Source organism: Arctopsyche grandis, chromosome 10 (genome assembly GCF_051622035.1).
Source record: "Arctopsyche grandis isolate Sample6627 chromosome 10, ASM5162203v2, whole genome shotgun sequence".
In the NCBI taxonomy this organism is placed as follows: Eukaryota; Metazoa; Arthropoda; class Insecta; order Trichoptera; family Hydropsychidae; genus Arctopsyche; species Arctopsyche grandis.
In genome coordinates this window covers 21,401,654-21,422,314 of record NC_135364.1, presented here as the reverse complement: position 1 = coordinate 21,422,314, position 20,661 = coordinate 21,401,654, and the positions used below count along the sequence as shown (strand labels likewise).

General features: G+C 33.0%; 1 protein-coding gene across 1 annotated transcript in view; it reads right to left on the bottom strand.

The window, feature by feature from the left end:
* The window catches only part of stol (voltage-dependent calcium channel subunit stolid), a 106,000-nt gene extending 87,415 nt beyond the window's left edge, over positions 1–18,585 (bottom strand). The window contains exon 1 of the mRNA XM_077440123.1: positions 18,511–18,585. Within this exon, the coding sequence (XP_077296249.1) occupies positions 18,511–18,528 (18 nt within the window). The 5' untranslated portion in view covers positions 18,529–18,585. The remainder of the gene's footprint in view (positions 1–18,510) is intronic.
* Between the last annotated feature and the right edge of the window lie 2,076 nt (positions 18,586–20,661).

Below are 20,661 nucleotides of genomic sequence, written 5' to 3'. Positions count from 1 at the left end.
AACCAAAAAATTGGTTCTTCATAAAAAAGCTAAGGATTTACAATTTAAGAGGAAACTATTATATTATTATTATGTTATCGAAACTAGAAAAATATAAAAAAAAATTAAGGTCATTACGTCATGATTTAGATTTTAGAAAGTCCGGTTTCATTATGTAAATTATTCATTTACACTTCATTTCAGTAAACTATTTTGAACAATACTAGAGGTGTATTTAAAAGTTCTCGTGTGCTAAATATCCATAAAAAACATCGCCAATAAATATAAATTGAGACCCAAAGTTTGTCATTGCCAAGTTAATAAAAACAGAATTACTAACACAATTAAATGAATATGTATAATAGTTATGTCACATGCCATGTGTACTTAAATTGATAGCACGAATTCATACCGAATTTGTGTCCTATTCTTAAATACTTCTATCCTTGATATATTTGCCTTTAAAAGCAACGAATAGTCACTAGAAATGACCTTATATCGAAAGTAGAACTGTGAAAAATCAAAATATCTTAAAACGATATTCACAAGCTATAAAAGACGTATTTTATTACAAAAATCGTATACCTACATATTGTAATTTAATGTAAAGCGATACGAAATTATTCGATAGTATTTCTTTAAGAATAAATATTCATAAAGTACACAACATAAACGAAAAAAAGCTAATCATACTATAAGGAGAAATGAGCACACTAATTTACAAAAGCTTAAACGCAAAAAAATCCCTGTTCGGCACTGATAAATAAAAAATGTAATCTGCAACACACATAGAAAGGAATTTTCGAGAACGGTAATAGAATTGAACGTCTTTTATTTTTTTTAATTATATCCCGCGAGTCAAAGAGGAAGAAAGAAAAATATGCCGTTTAATTTGGAGCCGAAGCAATTTCAAAGAGATTTGAGTGGAGAATAAGCGGAGATGTCCTGGGTCTCGAGACCCAGGACATCTCAGACTCCGCGCGCCGCTAATATGGCACTTGTCATCGGAGGAAATTCGCGTAAAGTTTGACGTGAGCCTCATCCTCACCCTCCTTCTCCATTCCGTATTTCCCGAGTGAGTTTTCCGGGACGTACAGGGTGTTGGCTCAGCAGGGTAGGTCGGATGAGGGAGGTAGGAAGGGTGGTTTGAGGCTGCAGGACCGATTGTAACGCGACAAAGCAGATTAAATTAAATGAGTTAATTGGATTTGTGCGAGTCGTCGTCGGATACCCCCTCCCTCTTGAACGAAAGCAAACACACATTCGCTTCATATATATGTATATACATATGTGTGTGTGTGTGTACAAACTGACCGGAATTTAATACCGAATGTGTTATTAAACTTGCTTCAAGTGGCCGGATGCACCCAGGTCATAAATAAGATACTGTTGAGAGGTTTAAAGCTTCCTCGTAACCATTGCTACGTAGTAAAGGACAATAAACAAGACAAATAAACAAAAGTCTTCTTATTCTCCAACCTACTTGGGTCGAGATCCTAAAACATTTAGGAAAGCTTATATGGAATATCATAAATTTCAATATTATTCAACAAATTTTCACGAATGAAGTCTTTCAACTCCTATCTTTGTATTGTATTGTTTTTTTATTGGGACATAATTTTATTTGAAAGCCTTCTTCGATTCAAAATAATTGAGACTTCTTTATAGAAACAAAATTAAAGTGCACGATTCAATCTAAGCAATTAAATAGTATTTAAGTTGTATTCAAAGATAATGTGATTTTGAAAGTTTACATATAAACCTGGAAACTATTATACTATTTTTCGAGATTACATTACACTTGGCAACATAAAATCACGTTTTTGAGTTTTCAGTGCGAAACTAATTAATCTTTACTAAATTTGAATATGATAATGATTTTTGTTATTTAGCTCTTGTTTATGAGATATACATATGTAAGCGTTTTAAAAATGCACAATTTTTACAATTTTTTGGATTTTCTTCACCATCTCACCACTTACCACTCAAATTAAAGCGTTAAGATTAAAAAAAATATTGAGATATAAAACTAATACTTATAAAAGCGGTGATGTTATAAATTGACGAAGTAAATGCACAAAACCACGTAAAAATATATTTTCAACTTTTAAAATTCGACGATAACTAACTATACATACATATTTTAAAGCCAAAAAGGTTACAGTCGATAGAAAAAACATTTTTCTATTGATTTCAATACTCACTTAAGACAGAACAACATTAAATTTTGAGTCAAAGACCTCAGAAGCCAAAAAATTGCAAAAATTGTGCACTTTTCAAACGCCCATACATATCTCATAACTAAGGCAAACCAACAAAAATCATTATCATATTTAAACTTAGTGGATTAAATTTAGTAAAGATTTAGTATTTTTTATTCAGTTGTTTCAGTTTCCTCAAAACAAATGTTTAAAACCGTACTTTTTTTAACCTAGCTTCTACAAACCAGTTGCTTGATATTTTCAAAATAGTTTATAAATAATCAATTAAGTATTTCATCATAGTATTGATCTGGTATTAAACATCTAATATCAGGAAACTTACATGTCACTTAAATAGTTTGATATTTGATATAATATCAGCACAACTTTAAAACTGTACCAAATTTGTATAGTCATAATGTATCAAAACATTTCACAAAAAATACATACATGAAAAATAATGATTTTACTAAAGAAAAGTGTGTGATAAAATAAGTGTGAACTACTATTCATCATTTTCATAATTTAATGTGATGTATGAGTGGAATTTTGATCTTCTCTTTTCCATTTAGGCCTCGTAGGGATATTTTGTATTTGTGGCCGGTTCTTTTATATTGTTCTGGCTATACAAAGGTGCAAGACCTTTTTTATGTGATATTTTGCTATTATTATAATGCTATTGTTTTTTTACGATTATGTATAAATGTATTTTTTGTCTGTGTATATACATATGTATGTACATATTTATTGTGCCACTGTGCTTAACATGTTTAATGGCCAAGATTTAGGAAAGATACAAAAATTACAAAATAAAGCTATCAGAGGTATTTTGAATTTGGGTAGATTAAAAAGTATTAGAATTATGTTGGATAAATTGGGATGGTTGAGTATTAGAATTAGTTTAAATCTTAGTACATTGTCTTTTGTTTATAAGTAAGATCATAAGTTATTACCTAAGTACTTTAAGGATTATACAATAAGGAATAGAGATATACATAGTTTTTATACTGGAAATAAGGACAAATTAGTTGTAAGTAGAGTAAGAAAAATAAAGAAGACAGCCGGGGGTGTTTTTCACAGGGGTGTGCTCATGTACAATGCCCTCCCTGAGTGTATCAGGTCGTCTAAGACCAGAGCATCGTAACCTTTAGATATTCGCGGCACACATTGTTTACGACTCGTAGAGTTTGTCAGCTACGTACTTCATATATGTACTTCATATATATATATGTACTTCATCGGCAGTCGCTAGTTATTCCGTATATGGGTAGGGACAAAACACTAACTAACATCGGTTTTCTCCATCACACGCGATCTCACTCGCACGCATTAGGCCGAAGTGCTGTTCGGAGAACACATATTACCGCGGTGCACAGGTTACGATGCTCTGTTCTAAGACCGTGGATGCATTCTTGCGAGGTGTGAGGAGACACCTCTGTGAGGGACAGTACATATACATATGTACGTTAAGCATAAATTTTAGAGCTAAGTTATTAAGAATGTTAAATAGCTAAAATTATATAAATAAATATTTTTATTTTTCTGATCTCTCTGTATTTTTTCGATCATTGTGGCGCATTAGGGACTCCTGTAATGCCACAATAGTCCAAACTTAAACTTAAAATAAAATTATGGTGCGATAGACCAAAGAGATGAGTGCCAAAGTGAACACAGTGCATGGTCAAAAACGAAAATGAAAAAATGTGACGCATGTAATAAATAACATATGGTTTTTACATTTAAATTTTACACAGGTCTATATATTTTTCCCGTGCGGAATGCTAAAAGTTCCTCGTGGCGCGATAGTGCGTTAAAATAAGGGCTCGATCGGGTCGGTGGAACAATGGTTGCTCCCTTTCAAATATTTGACCATAGAATTTGGTCGAAAGTGCGGTATAGGTATGATAGTAATACCGCTAGACGAAAACGTAAAACCCGAAATGCCACTTAACCGACGCCATTATGTCTGCTTTATTTATTAATTTCAAATATAACTTTGCTTTCATCTTTCTTCTCTCGACTTTGGTGGGGCGCGTTCATGCCCCGCGGGGATGGATGACTTCAATAGGATGAGTTTTCACAGTTTCCACGATGGAGAGCACAATGCGGGTGTTTAGTGGTGTTTGTATTCGACCAATGAGTGTATACGAACTTTACCTTCGGATGATGGCTTGATGTGAACGGAAGACAGAGTATCTCTCGAATTATATAGCGTCTAATTTAACCATTGTATGGTATGACAAGTATATCTGTAGAATGTACATACAATGTATGTAGATGATCAAAATTTCATCAACACCAATAGGTTATAATATGTTATCCATTCGGGTTATACAGCAGTATATGTGACCGAAACGTATCAAACAGAACCGATTTTTTATTTGTGGAAATATTCACTCATAACATGACGTCATAGTGGCGAGTGCGTATGAATATCTGTGGAAACGTCATATTGACGTGATGGTAATTATTAAAATTGAGTTGGATCTTTCTGGCGAGTTTAATAAGGCAACATTCGGAACTTATCGAATATTTTAATAATTTAATACCATTTTAATAATTGCATCTGTGCGCATCGAAAGGTTACTCGTCATCTGATGTGCAATCTATCATTCGAGAAGACGAGAATTGCGTTTAAAGCTGCCATCCAGTTTATCTGTCGTTCAGTCTATCTGGTGATTGTCGAGCGCTTGCACCAAACCCAATTTCGAAAGAGACTTTGAATGTAATTATGTAACTATCGTTGATCCATGACGTTAAATTTAATAAAACAACAAATGAATATTCAAATAAATTTAAATAAAATAAAACTATTCAAATAAATTTAAATAAAATAAAACTATTCAAATAAATTTAATAAAATGTTTACTATTAGATTAGCCATCTTTAAGCGATAAATATTACAAATACCGAGCGAAGCCGGGTAAAACCACTAGTGTATTATATAATACATATATGTAAAGTGAAAATAAATTGACTCTTTTTGTTATTTTTTAGTTTTTTGAACATATGGGCTGAAAATATCTTAGCATCTCCGTTCCAGCACATATCATACAACATTCAAGAAATTTAAACGGCACCAAACACACGTGCGAATTTTTATCGAAAACATTAGAATTATTCATTTCACGCGCACACCAACACGCGTCAACATCATCATCATCATCATCATCAGCAGCATTATACTTATTTTGCATCATCAATCATCCCACGCTGAACAAAAGCCTCTTTAATGCCATTTTCTACCCTTGTCGCGCGAATTTCGCGCTTACGCAACAAACATCAGACACGTTGCCTCGCGACGGTCCGGCCGAAAAGTTCCGAGACCCATTGTTCACACGCTCACACACATAATAGGTCACGAGTAGATCTCCGACAGGACCGGGGGGGATGAGGGCGGGGGGGGGGCAGGAGGTGTAAATCACGCCTAGCATCCGTTTTACGATGATGACATTATAAAAGCTACAGTTATTATTTCAATTACTTTTATGGCCCCGTTTCAATTCTTACCTCCCTATGGCCTCCCACCCACCCCCCGGGGTATGGCTCAACCGGTTGCGTACCCCGCTTAACGACCCCACATCCCCCCGCGGGTCGTTATGGCAAAAACAGGCGGTTTGTGCGAAAACTTGGCCTGCACATAGACCCCTCCCCTCTACATTCTCGGTAATTACCCGAACGGGCTATATATTATTTGTTTTGGGAGGGCAGAAGTGGGATGGGGAGGGGTGAAGGCTGTTATAAATTAAATACGAAGCGGCCATCTTTTTCCGTTCTTGTCCAAAAAAGTTACTTTCCTATATTATAATATCTATACACATAAATAATTGAAAATTAATCAATTGCCTAGTTGTTTTATTTAATTTTGAAATGCTTATTAAATTTAATTGAATACATATAGTTTGTATCATTATCATAACTAACAACAACGCACTATCCACTACTAGATAAAGATTCAACACTTCCCTATTATTCCTTATTCTGGATTGCATTCATTCTTTTATAATCACGCATTTTTCTTACTTCTGTTATATTTAAGTATCTCCTGTGTAATTTAGCTACATGTGTATGTACTTATCTTGTTCATTGTGAGTCAATTCCAAATAAAAATAAAAAGTTCCGACTTTCAATACCCTGTTCATTATTTTAGTAACGAGATTTATATTCACGACACAAATTACAATCTGAAAAAAACTGTCAAATTTGAAACTTGCAAATAAGTAAATACAATATACGTATAATATGTATTCTTCTTCGTCCAAATTAGTAATGATTTATGGGCTAAGCAAGCATAAAACAAAGTGAATTGTCTAATTTTATTTAAGAATGTATTAAGTTATTCCTTAACTATTACCTTGTTTGGAAGTCATTCCTACAAGGTAATAGTTTCTGCCTAAGGCACATTTTTCGGATTCTATTTAAAAGAATTAAATTATTTGCAAAAAATCCTTGTTAGAGTTCTAAATCTATTTCTACTTGTATATTAAAAACACTTTTAAAAGGTCTATATGTATATACTTTCTACTGCTTTCTACTGCTTCTAAAAGGGTTCTATAAATTACAAAAAAAAGTTTACATACACTGATATAAAGCTAAGCTATTTAAATGTATCAACATATATACATATGTATTTAGATTCTTGGAGAGCAAAAAATGCCATTTGACTTGCATATATTGAGGTTCCAGATTTAAGATATTTATTTTAATTTGAACGTATTAACATCAAGATTATAAATCTTTCCCCAGATTTTCAATATTGCCAAATTCATACATATAAATCAGCAACATATCACAGTGGTTAGCGTATAATGCTAACGACTGAGGGGTCACGGGCTCGAGCCCTAATCCAGTGTTGCTGGCCAGACTAAGGATATATGTGACTCTGGGTCGATCGATTGCGATCAGAGTTTGTCAATTTATCTGATTTTATTGTTGAAACGGTTCCCACTAAATGGGCCACCTATCCTCATTTATCACCATTATTTAATTTCAAATTTATCGCAATATTATAAATTTATATCTAGCATACTGAGTTGATCATAGATGTTGTCTTGGGGCAATCCCACAATTACGCTATGACATAATCCCGTAATAATTTTTTTTTAAATAGGTCACCATACTATGTACATACATATATGCGTGACCTAATCACGCTCTATCTATTTTATTACCCAGTCAATTTTTATATCCCTTTTATGCACACAATATGAAAATTTACAACTGCTAACTTTGTTCCATTAGAAGTTATATATGTATATTTGTAATGCTGCTGGTCAGACTTGGATATTTGTGACTCCAGGTCGATCGTTTCCTATCAGAGTTTGCCAATTTTTCATAGATCTCGTAATTCAGAGTCTTATGTAATAAAAATGCTGCATTGCTTGTAATTGTCCAGGAAGGTGCATTGGGGTTTACATGTTAGGCCTTCCCGGTATATACATATGTATATGTATACAAGTTTAAATTCATTAATAATACTCTAATACAGAATTTCCAAGAAAAATGCATTCAAAATATCGTAAGTTTACGTCACGCCGTACAACGATAATCAACCATCATAAACTCAGTATAATTGAATAATACTCGAAAATTACACATCACGAAACAACACGTAGGAGTGAAAAAATGCCCCTACCATAAATTACGAACGACACTCGCACAAAGGGCGGGAAATCGCTTAGACGTATACGTACACATTTTCCGCGGAAAATTCGCAGATCGTGCGATAGGCAACGTGTAATTCCGCTAACCGTCGGTAATGATTTCTTTCTGTTGTGTACCGCGAGGGGTTTGAAACATTTATTAGGCCTTTTATTCTTGATTGACGCACCGTTTCGGCCTGTTCTCCCCTTCTCCTGTGCGCTATTAAAGGCCCTTATCTGATGCGAGAGTCGTGTAACCCATTACGACCACGCCGAATTAATACCGTGTATACTTTTGTGTAAATTTCCACCGTAAAAAGCCTCTCCGGAAAAAGGCCGCACGCTTTATAATATCTTCATCCCACGAAATACGTGCATAGTTCGATTGGAATTTGATAAACGGCATGGTGTTTTATGTGGTCTATATACATATGTATAGCAACAGTCTAGGAACATTTTGGGTGCTACGTCAATATATGTACATCACCAGTGTTGTTTGTGCCCGTTAACACTTTCAATGCTGAGCTAGAATCCGTGCTATGCTGATATTTTATAAAATAGCTCTGTCTCACAAATGTTTTGACAGTGTGGAGGTCTAGACAGTTCTTGGAAGGCGCGTCTACCTGAATTTTCGCTAGTATCATCTTCTTCATTATTATTAAAATGCAAAGCCCTCTGAATCAAAAAAAAAATCTATCTTGAAACATAAATTGGGAGAATGTGGTGAGATTGAATAAATAATGTTTTTTCCAAATATCACTTTGACGATTCAATCGTATGGTCCCCATGGGCAGCAAAAGTCCTAGCCAAATTTAAAATTCGTCGACTGTTATATCTCTCCAGCGTGCTATACGGCTATGCTCACAATTCGATCCAGTTAATATTTCTACTGCATATAAATTGTTTTGTTCAATCACGAGAATATAAAATTTCTGATCTAATAATAAATTTTAAAAATCTATGGATTCGTTTCCCTGAATAGCAACTTTAACCCCTGGCCTCCCCGTAAAAGGAATCTCCTGACGCCGCATAGCTGTATTCGACCATGTTATTGATGTTGAAGGCTGGCTGGTTGACCCGTTTGAAGAAGTTGAAGGTACAACAGAATACATTACGGTTTGAAAAATATTAGAAGGAGCGACATTTTCGTCGTTATCGCTATCGCTATCAGACTCCAATTCGCTGTCGATTTCGTATTCACTCTCTGTTCCATACTCAACATCAGTGTCATACATATTCTCCATACTAAAACGTAATAAAGAATGTTTACTCGATTTGTATACTCGAAATTATATACACACATTTATTCAAAATCTGCACTCTCTAAGATGAATCCGCACTCTCTAAGACGGTCCAGGTTGTAAATGTGTAGCGGAAAATCAAGTAGATATGTACGTAAGTCAAGTCGTGAAGTCTCAAACGACAGTTGATCTAAGACTGAATGTACTTTTCATATGATATCCCGTAAAAAGGAACTTGTGGTTTTTCCCTGGACACCAGAGCCTTGTCCATACAAACGTATTAGACTTCTCCCTTCCCCAATTATGGCACTAGATAAATTATTTTTTAATATGCTATAGATATCCACCATTGGGTTGCATCTATCGTTTTATTTTTTTGATTAGTTATTTTTTACACCCACGAAAAGAGTCCAGCGTGCTTATTTAACGGTCGATTTAAAAAAAAATACGCGCATAGTTGCACAGAAAATATTTTTCTCATACCGATGATGAAATTTTTTTAAAAATTGGTCCAGTTTCGGAGGAGAAAATAGGAGAATATGAAACCTCGATATTGTCAATTTAAAATCTGGTCGAAGCGCAACTGTCGCATTCACTCAATATATATATATATATATATATATATATATATATATATATATATATATATATATATATATATATATATATATATATATATATATATATATATATATATATATATATATATATATTTTAGAATATATATATATATATATATATATATATATATATATATATATATATATATATATATATATATATATATATATATATATATATATATATATATATATATATATATATATATTGATATATATATATTGTCGCATTCACTCAATATATATATCGAAGAAAGGAACGGCAACAAAATTAAGGTTTCGAGTGTACAGCCCTCTTAATTTCAACGGGTGGTTTTGGAATGGAATTGATACACGAATTTAAATTAAGTTATATGTTATATATAATCTTGTTCTGTCTTAATTTTTTTTTTTTTTTTTTAAGTTTGGACCCTTGTAGCATTACAGGAATTCCTAATGCGCCACAATGGTCAAAAATATAACAGAAAAGAAATTAAACAAAATAATAACTAAAGAAATTAGACATAACAAAAACAAAACATATATATATATACACAAACAACTAATAATAATAATAATTACAAATTATAAAAAAAAAACAACAAAAGAAGGGAATGTCTTATAAAAAAAAGAGAAAGAAAAATAAATATAAACCTATGTACATATATACACAGACAAAAATACATTTATACATAATCATAAAAAATAACAGCAAGTATAATAGCAGATACGTAAAAATATAAAATATAAAATATAACATAAGGAATGCCTTGCACCTACAGCCAGTTCCAATAATAAGAACCAACTGCAAATACAAAACATCCCTGTGAGGCCCAAATGGAAGAGAGTTAATCAAAATTCCACTCATAAATCACAATCAATCATGAAAACAATGATGAGCGCAGACTACCAGATAAATGGGTTAGAGTAATACCCGACAATTTACTATCACTAAGGTGGAAAATATTACATTCAGTCTCGGCAGCAACGATTTCATTAAGAAGTCAAATAGCTCTTGGAATAGGAGTCATTCGAAAAAGAACTGTGCGGGCAGAAGGTACATAGTTATTAGGTACAACGCTCGCCAAGGGCGAAATCACACAGCATGGGATGTGGGATGTGGGGTTTTTTTAGATAGTTTTATACATATATAAAAAATGTGACGATCATGGTACCATACCTGGTACCGTCTTTTCAAAACGAAACATTTGAGCTGTTTCGATGAAATTCTATTGATCCTTATTTGTAATAGTGACATGACTTATTTTAATTCGATATGTCCAGAATCTCTGAAAAGCAGAATAGACGTATTACAGGCCACGAGTATTTTTAAATATTGCTAAACGAAAAACATTATATGTATATTTAATGTTTTGCGAGATATTTCTCGAAATGAAGGAAAGTTGACATATGCCACTTTCAATTATAACGGCTTATATGTATGTAAAATAAAGTGAAAATTTGTTCTCAGCAATGTAACCCTTGGGGTATCGATCTGTTTTTATACGCATTATATAAATATGTATATATGTATTTTCAAATGAAATTTATTGAACGGTTCAAAACGCATTCGTTCATTTACAGTCATTCTAATGAAACTGAGGCAAAACGATCGCTGTTCGTTTTACGTAAATTGAAAAAAATAACACCGAGGAGCGAGTTCACATCCCCTAACCCCTTAACAACCTTTCCGTTGATTCAAGCAATTAAGGACTAATAATAAAGCAAAACGAGCGTGCACCGACGATGAAACGTTTGAGAGGACCCTGGGGCCCTCCCTTTAAGGGGGGACGGGAAAGGGAGAAGCTTGTTGCCCTTTTAGTTAGAAGCGGGGTGAAAAATTCATGCGGTCAGTGTGCCTTCGGGTTGTAAGGCTTTCATCAACAAGGCAAACTTCAACTGCCAGTAGGTGGGGGATGAACGGTCAGACCACCCCTAATCCTCACCCTTAGTTTTTTTTTTTCGTTTGAAGATTCATTTACACCCAGTCTCGCTCGTATCTTAAATCGGATTAAGCATGATTTTTAAATAAACACATTATTGTATACTGCGTAACGTCAATTAATATCAGTGTCTGATTATTTCAAAACCATTAACATATATGATACATATGTAAAAAAAAATATTCATTAAATGTAAGCCATAATAAATAGTTGAATGTCGGCACCTCAAAAACAAATCCCAATACATGTTTGAAGTTATTCTTAACGATACAAAACTAAGTCAATCGTATTATTACGATAATATGCTTTTTCGAGATTCTGGCCATATCGAATTAAAATAAGTCATAACAATTTGTGAATTAAGTTAAACATAAATAGTGTTTTTGGAACTGAAAATTGCACCTCCGCCACTTTCAAATATAACGGCTCATACATATGTATGTATGTACATTTGTACATATGTATATGTTTGCATGAATATGGTTCTAAAATTTGTTGATTTTGTACACTCTACAGTTGAAAGCACGCTTACAATATACATATATTTACAATACCGAATACGCAGTACTACGTATTTATTTTCGTATAACGGTCTATTTACGTACATTATTATACGACTGAGTATTTACGTTGTTATTATACGACCGCCATATATAATCTATTTATACTAATGTACCGAAAGATTGATCTCAAGAAATATATAAATAATCTATATACATATACACATACATATAAAAATGAATGTCTGTGTGTGTGTCTCGAATAGGCTCCAAAGCCATTGAACCGATTACGATGGAACTTTCAGGATTTGTTGTATGCATGTCCGGGAAGATTACTGTGAAAAAAAACGGGAACGGAAACGGGAAAAACGGGAATGAGTGTCATTGCAACGCTATAATTTCAAATGTTTTAGCGTCGCGATCAACGTTTTCGCTGCCTGCGTTTTTATTCCGACAAATGGGAACGGGAACGAGAGAACGGGAACGGGAACGGGAACGGGAATTGCATGCGTTATTTTGGCATTGCAACGCCGGGCAAAGCTAGTATTATATAAATATGTATTATAATATTATTTATATACATACAAATCAAATAAAAATATTATACATATGTATGTATATAAATATGTAATTTTAAAAATATTCATATATCTACTGTAAAAACAACACTTCTTAATGATGAACTTCAGTAATATATTCAACCTATGCTTCACCTGTATGGAATAACGCCTCGAACACTAACCTTTCCAAGCTCCAAGTAATACAAAATAAACTCCTAAAAAATAATTTATAATACACCCATATATACTAACTTGAAAAAACTGCATGCCATACATAATATTCCGTTCGTTACATATATTACTAACAAACTAACCAGTAGATTCTATGACAGAATCTCGGTGATTACAACAAAAAGAAGAGTCTCGGTGATTACAACAAAATGTCTATACCCTTCAGGTATAAACACAGATTACCTAAACGCAATCTGCTTTAGGTCATCAACTTTAGAGAGTTTTTAATTAATATTATATATTAGATGTATTATGAGCATTTATAAGAATTGTAAATAGGTTTTTGAGCTCTTTTTCCTATTGTGCTGTACATTAACATTAGAACAATATAATACTATGATTACTAACCAAATTAAATTCAAATTGTAAAATTTAAAATGATCAGTAGATCAGTAGCTATTGAATTAGATATACGATGTATTGTGAACATAATTTCGTAATAATAAAAAGCATTTAAAAATCAAAATCTATTGTTACTACGTACATAGATAAAGTAAAAATTAGCAATAGATCAAATATTACATAGTCAAAATTTGTACGAACAATAGCAACAATCAAACCAATCAACATTACACACATCATTAAGAACGAATAGTTGACAAGAGTCAAATTTCCAAACATTCATCACATAATTTGACGATCAACCGAACCGGAGAGTGGTCGGATCGGACGTGGGGGGTGTCAAAAGGACCGAGTTGGGAAGAGATCGGTGGGGTGAGGAGGTCGAGCACACAGTTTGTTAGCATTCGGGATTTGACTCGTATTGCCGCCATAAATTGATAGAGTAGGCGCTGCGCCGGCGGCAAACAATTAAGTAGATAAATAATGATCTGACACTGGAAAAATGTGTATAGACAAACGAGAACGTTATTTATGAACCTTGACTTTCCACCCCCTCCCCCCCCCTACCACACCGTCCAGTCAAACATGTCCATCGTACGATACGACCCTTGCGCATAAAATTTGTGTATGCAAACACACGAGCGTAATGGAATAATAAAGGAGAGCGAGACTCGGATTGTCGCTGGAATATATATTTTAAATCCTTTTTGAAGTAAAAGGTGTGCTCCGGTACGGAACACTGGATTCGAATAAGCACACGTTCCTATTGGACAATCAGTCATATCTGTAGATAAAATTGGCTACGAAGGCGTAGTCTGCTACGTGTCCTGACTACGGATCGGCCCATACTCTTACCGTGTCTTGTAGAGGCTGACAATTGTCCTCGATACTCTTATCTTCTGTTACAATGTGTGCATATTTAATTCATTCTCACCATATGTACATATTTCAGTGTAATATATGTAATTTTTAGCTATATTATAAGGACGTGTCGGTGATCTGAAATTCGTATATAAAAATCTTTTCTACCACAATTACATATTTTATTTTATGCTTTTTAGTTCCAGAATTTTGTGTTGTGATGTAATTTGGAGCAGTCTAATTCTTCAATGCGCAGTACATCTAGTAATTTCAACGTAGGCTTGCCCGGAACCAAAGAGTCTTGATCCTAAATATATTCTTGTGTGGCAGCTGCTTCATTGTAATGCGATTTTCATAGAACTTCCCATTTTATATATACTTATCATATTCGGTGACTGAAAAGTAGCGCGATTAGATCAAACACCAGGCGAGTTTTGTGTTTTTACAGCTATTTAAAAGTGACAACTACGTTATAGGTTATGAAATTTTTCTCTCTAGAGAGCAAAAAAAAAGGTTAACGATAGAAATTGACCCATTTAGCACGCTGAGCGCCGAAGCTTAGTTTAGCCAATGCACTTCAATAGTTGGGCCACGAATTTCACCAATATCATTGTTTAATATATTAGCAAATCAAAAAAGGAATATGAAAAAGTGTAAAAGCTTCTAATATTAAGGTTATATGAGATGAGAGTAAATGAGAGTGGAAAAATAGCTTTACCACTGTTTCAATGAGTTGAAAACGGGTGGTAGAAAGAGGTGAATGGATAGCGAGCTCTCATCGCTCCGATCTGACATAAAATTTCGATGTAAATTTGAATGAGTTCGTTAATGATTACACTCCTCTAGCTTCATGTCAGAGACATAAACTTGCTTGAATGCTAGCTAACCCCTCCGTATGTCGGTAAGCTTTTATATTTGGTCATATAAAGAAATTATTCTAAGACTACTTAATTGTTTTAAATTTTTGTACTATCATTCTATTTAACAAATAAATTTTTTTACTATTATCTTATTTTTTTATTTAAATTTTTTTATTTAGCACTAATAAAAAGCTTTTTTTTACCATAATTATTTTATTTTATGCTTTTTAGAGTTCCAGAATTTTCTATTGTCATTTAATTTAGAGCAGTCTAATTATTCAATGCGCAGTACATTTAGTAATTTCACTGTGCTAATGTCACCGTAGGCTTGCCCGGCAGCACAGAGTCTTGATCCTAAACATATTCTTGTCGATACCCTCATTCTTGAGGATCATGACTTCCATTGGTCTTCCAATGAGGAGTGTGGACGCTCCAGAAAATCTCTCTCCAACACTCTGTGCCAAATGAGAGCTACTTATAGGTTATGGTTTGGCCAATATATGTACTTCACCCGAATATCACCAATATATTACTTAATTTAATCTTTTAGTGAATTGAAAACGCACGTAAGAAAGTATAAAAGCTTGTAGTATTAAGTTTATACGAGATGTGAGTATATAAATGAGAGTGAAAAGTGTAACTTTTATAACTATTTAGCCTGTGAATTGTAAACGGGTGGTAGAAACACGCGTTTGGATAGCTAGCTGTCATCACTTAAATCTGACATAACATTCCGGTGTATTTTTAATGAGCTGGTTAATTATTAAACTCATCTAGCTTCATATCAGAGACATTAACTTACTTCAATATTAACTACACCCCGTATGTCGATAAGATATTAAAGCGAGCTGAAGAATGGAAGTGGTTCAAAATCAAATCACAAGTTTTTGATGGGCAGAAATTTCACTGAACTAACAGAGTAAAGCTAATAAAAAAGATTCAAAGTCATCCATGACAGTTCATTTTTAAGAATTTTAAATTTACGATAAAGTAAAAACGTGAAATACATACATAGTAGATAAAACAAGTAAAATTCTAAACAATTTGGCCGACTTAAACATAACCAACGTTATTCAATTGTATCTACATAATACATGAAAGTTGTAGCCCGATTCAATATACTCGTACTACATATAGTAATAACATAAACACAAACCCGTAGTGTCCATATATGTATATGTATATTCTCGTAGCGAAACAATATTTATGTGCAAGTTCTGAAATGTGGTGAAGCGAAACGACATAGTTTCTGTGCTCGGCTCTTCTATGTGCACCAGTAAAATTTCCGGCACCCAACAAAGCCTTATAGACTTCCTCGAAAGCCTCCAACAACGCCCACCACCCTGACAATAATACACGACCGAGGAACGATTGCGAGAAACTTGCGTAAAATATTCAACATCAACCAAGTACATATAATACTATATGTATATGTATATATATGTGTCGAAAAAGATTAATCTTACTCGAATTTTAATTTATTTTTGAGTTGGTCTGTATATATATATATATATATATATATACATATACATATATACAGAGCGATAGTACGAGACCCACTCGAGTCGCAGTCGGTTTTGCGTGGCCGGTTAATGATAACTAATGGTTTTTCCGACAAATTTGATTGATGTATTCAACGTGAAAAAGGCGAAAGCCGAAAACGCTGAAAGTGTACAACTTTATCAATAAAATATTAATAAAGCCTTCCAAGGGCGAACGAAAAAAAAATAATTATCGAAAAATCAATACGTTCGAATCTTCAGACCGTTGATTAAAATCTTGTCCGTGTATAAAATTTAATATCAGCGATATTCAATTCAAAGTAAATTTTTACAGTAAATTTTCTCTGCTAAAAACTAAATATTTTGCATTTTTTATCACACGAGCTACTACTATGTACATACATACATGAAAGTCTTTTTAAAACACTTCCACTCTTCTCTCCAACAAAATTTACGCATACATACATACATATGTATGTATATCTAAACTCATACATTTTCTATACTTTGTCTTTCAATCTTTTTTGTGTACACTCTTTTAGGTAAAATTCTCGTACTTCTCATTTGCAACTTTCTCTTTGTAATATAATATGTACATACATATGCGTATATGTATATAGGTACATATATATTTATTTATATTTAAGTTTGGACCATTGTGGCATTACAGGAGTCCTTAATGCGCCACAAGGGACGAAAAGATAAAGAGAGATGATAAAAATAAAAATATATACATATGTATTACACAGATAAAAAATACGTTTATACATAATCATAAAAAATAGCATTATAATAATGGCAGATAAAGTAAAATATCAAATAATAAAATACAAATAAGGGAATGTCTTGCACCTATGTACATATGTTTATCCAGCACCAATATATAAAAACCAGCCACAAATACAAATTACATCCCTGCGACCCACATTCAATTGTGAATATTCCACCCACATTCAATTACGAAAATAATGATGAGTGCGCAGGCTACTAGATAAATATGATAAAATAATCTCCGATAATAACCTACGCCCATTGAGGTGGAAAATGTCACATTAAGGCTTAGCAGCAACGATTTCATTGAGAAGTCAGATAGCTCTTGGAATAGGAGCCATTCGATAAAGAACTGTAAAGGTAAAGCCATCAAATGATATACGTATACATATGTACATATGTATATCTAACATAAGCCCCAATGAGCCTTTCTGGACAATTACAAACTTTACGGAGCATCATAGAGGAATCTATAGATATTTTTTACAAATTCGATAAATTTGCAGAGACATTTACGGAAAATTTGCAGCATTTTACAAATCAGCGAATTGGAGATGCTGTGAGCTCAAATTTTGAGCTTACAGCATCGAAATAGGACAGAAATAGCAGAGAAATAGGACAGGTTGGACAATGTTGGAACCGTTTCAATGAAATTCGGACACATTGGCAAACTCTGATCAGCCCAGAAGTCACATATCCAAAGTCTGGCCAGCAGCACAGCCAGGGATTGAATCCGTGACCAAAGAATTGAAAACATTACACGCTAACTATTGAACTACATATGCTGCTGATGAACGTATTGAATCCAGAAAAATACTGATGTTTAAAGGACTTTTATGACATATTTATAAATAAAAAATTCGAAATATTAAAATTATTATTTTTTTGCAGCTATTCAACAATATTTTGCCTTTTAAAATGAATATTTTTAACTTAAAAATACAAAAAAAAAACCATTTACAAAAGTGTATCGATATGAAAATTTAGAAGAAAAGTGGCACCCTTGACGTGTTCCATACCTCTTTGAGTGCATTGAAGTTTGTATAACATTTTGGCGGTCAATATCCAAATTGTACACCCATAGTTCATCACTTATAGCCGTTTAAATGTTAGAAAATGCAATAAAAATCCGTATTAATCTACATATATTATGTATATGCAGGTAAAAAAGTGGATTTAATACAAATTGCCATTTTCATTTTTTTTCCAAACATCACAGATACATAATGTAATACAATAAAAACAAAATATATAATAAAAAAGCATATGTATACTCACTTTGATTATTTTCGACATTGTGGTTTGATAACGGCCAAACTCCCACAAGTCCACGCCGAACTTCAGCGCCCAATTCTTGACTCTGAAATGAAATCGACCGGTTATAAAGTGCAATCAATTAAAACGTTCAGCGCTGTAAATGCGAAGCGCTACACATTATGATAATATAAACGTTTCAATAAAGACAATTACACGTCGTGAATAGAAATAATAATGGTTATTTAAAGACTGGCGTGTCGTTCGTGGCTTGGCACGCCACGAAACTACGGCGACGACACGCACACACGCAACGTGCACGACATAATAATACTATAAATTATACAAAGTTTCCAAAAACCGTGAATTTTCATTCAACGACCCAGTGTTTCAGCGCCCATCCTCTTCACAACGAATGTCTCAATTACGGCGGAATTGTGAAATCGCATTTTGCACGAATTAAATTCGACAAAAGTTCGACTTTGTCCGAGCGGTTGAAAATTCGATGAACAAATTTCAACGAAAGCGTTCGAAACTTTGAAAATGATTTCTGCTCTGTATGTATTAAAATGGATCTACGTGACGAGCCAGAATGTTAAATTACAGAAAACACAAATATCGGAAGGCAAAGATCTAAAATCGAAAGATCTTAAGTCGAAAGATCAAAAAAAAAGGGTGCATGGTAAACGGTACACACCCACTTAATTTGCGTGAACAGGGTACAACAGTAACAAGAGGAACAGGCTTTTCCTTCCGTATTCTGCGTGCGGACATTAATACGGGAGGAAAAGCCTGTTCCTCTTGTTCCTGTTGCATCCTACTCGCGCAAATTAAGTGAGTATGTACCGTTTACCATGTACCCATTTTTTATCTTTCGACTTAAGATCTTTCGATTTTCGATCTTTGCCTTCCGATATTTGCGTTTTCTGTAATTTAACATTCTGGCTCGTCACGGAGACCGATTAAAATATATTGCATTGTGCATGTACAGTTTGAAATTATTATCATTAGCTATATACATAAGCATGGTAATGACAATTTTAGATTCATGTTTTCTGTTTAAGCTTTTGAATTAAATAATTGATAGTCTTTATTTATTTAGTAAGATCCTATTCCAATGTCCAATCAGATCCCTCCGTAAGTCTTCATTATATCACATTAATCACAGCTCTACCAACTAGTCCTATAATTCCTTTTTATATTCATATATCTTGTTCTTCCTTAAACAATATTCCCCGTCATATTTTTGTATTTCAATTGTTTAATCATTTTTCTTAGTAATAAATATATACGTACGTATTATTCATATATCTCATATATACCATTACTCAATGCTCTTCTTCTTTGATTTTATTTTTTTTTCATTATTTTTATTGATTTTTAGATTTTTTTTTGTGTCAATATTATATACATATGTACGTTGTAATGCTGTTTATTTAAATAAATAAATAAATGACGTAAAGGCATTAATTTGGTATTACTCTATCGACCGTTTACGCTCAATTTTATGATAGCAAAATTACATTCGATGTAATTCTACTCAATGGAACTAATTCATATGAGTAATATGATCTGAATTTTGAATCTTTTCTTTACAATATAAAAACAACTTTACGACAATTACATCTTAAACACTTACACATATAATAATAAAATCAACATTATAACGATGACTGGACCAGTTACTATTACACTAGACTTAATATTGTGAACAAAACTAATGAATAATGAAAAATAATAAAAAAAAATACAATAAGTTTTTGCATTTTTGAAATACCAATATATGGAAGTGCATTTGAAATTTGAAATTTTTGATTTTATATTTTACCATGATGGCATTGCGGGTTTTATCCCTGAGACCTATGGTATTAAATTGTACTCGTACATACATACATACATAAATTTATATATTATAAATTTGAAATCATATGGTGTCGGTGGTGTCAAATAGTGAGTATTTGATGAGGAACCTTTTCAAAAATGAAATCAGGTAAATTGGTAAAATCTAAACTAAAACTTAATTTTTAATATATAATATTAATTTTGTCTTTCATTATTTTGGTAATGAATCAAGCTCTTTTCAAGTCATCTTACAAAAATTCTACTGATTAATCGTTAAACGGATGAGCCGAATTTTAAGACACAACCTACACTATAAATACATATGTATGTAGA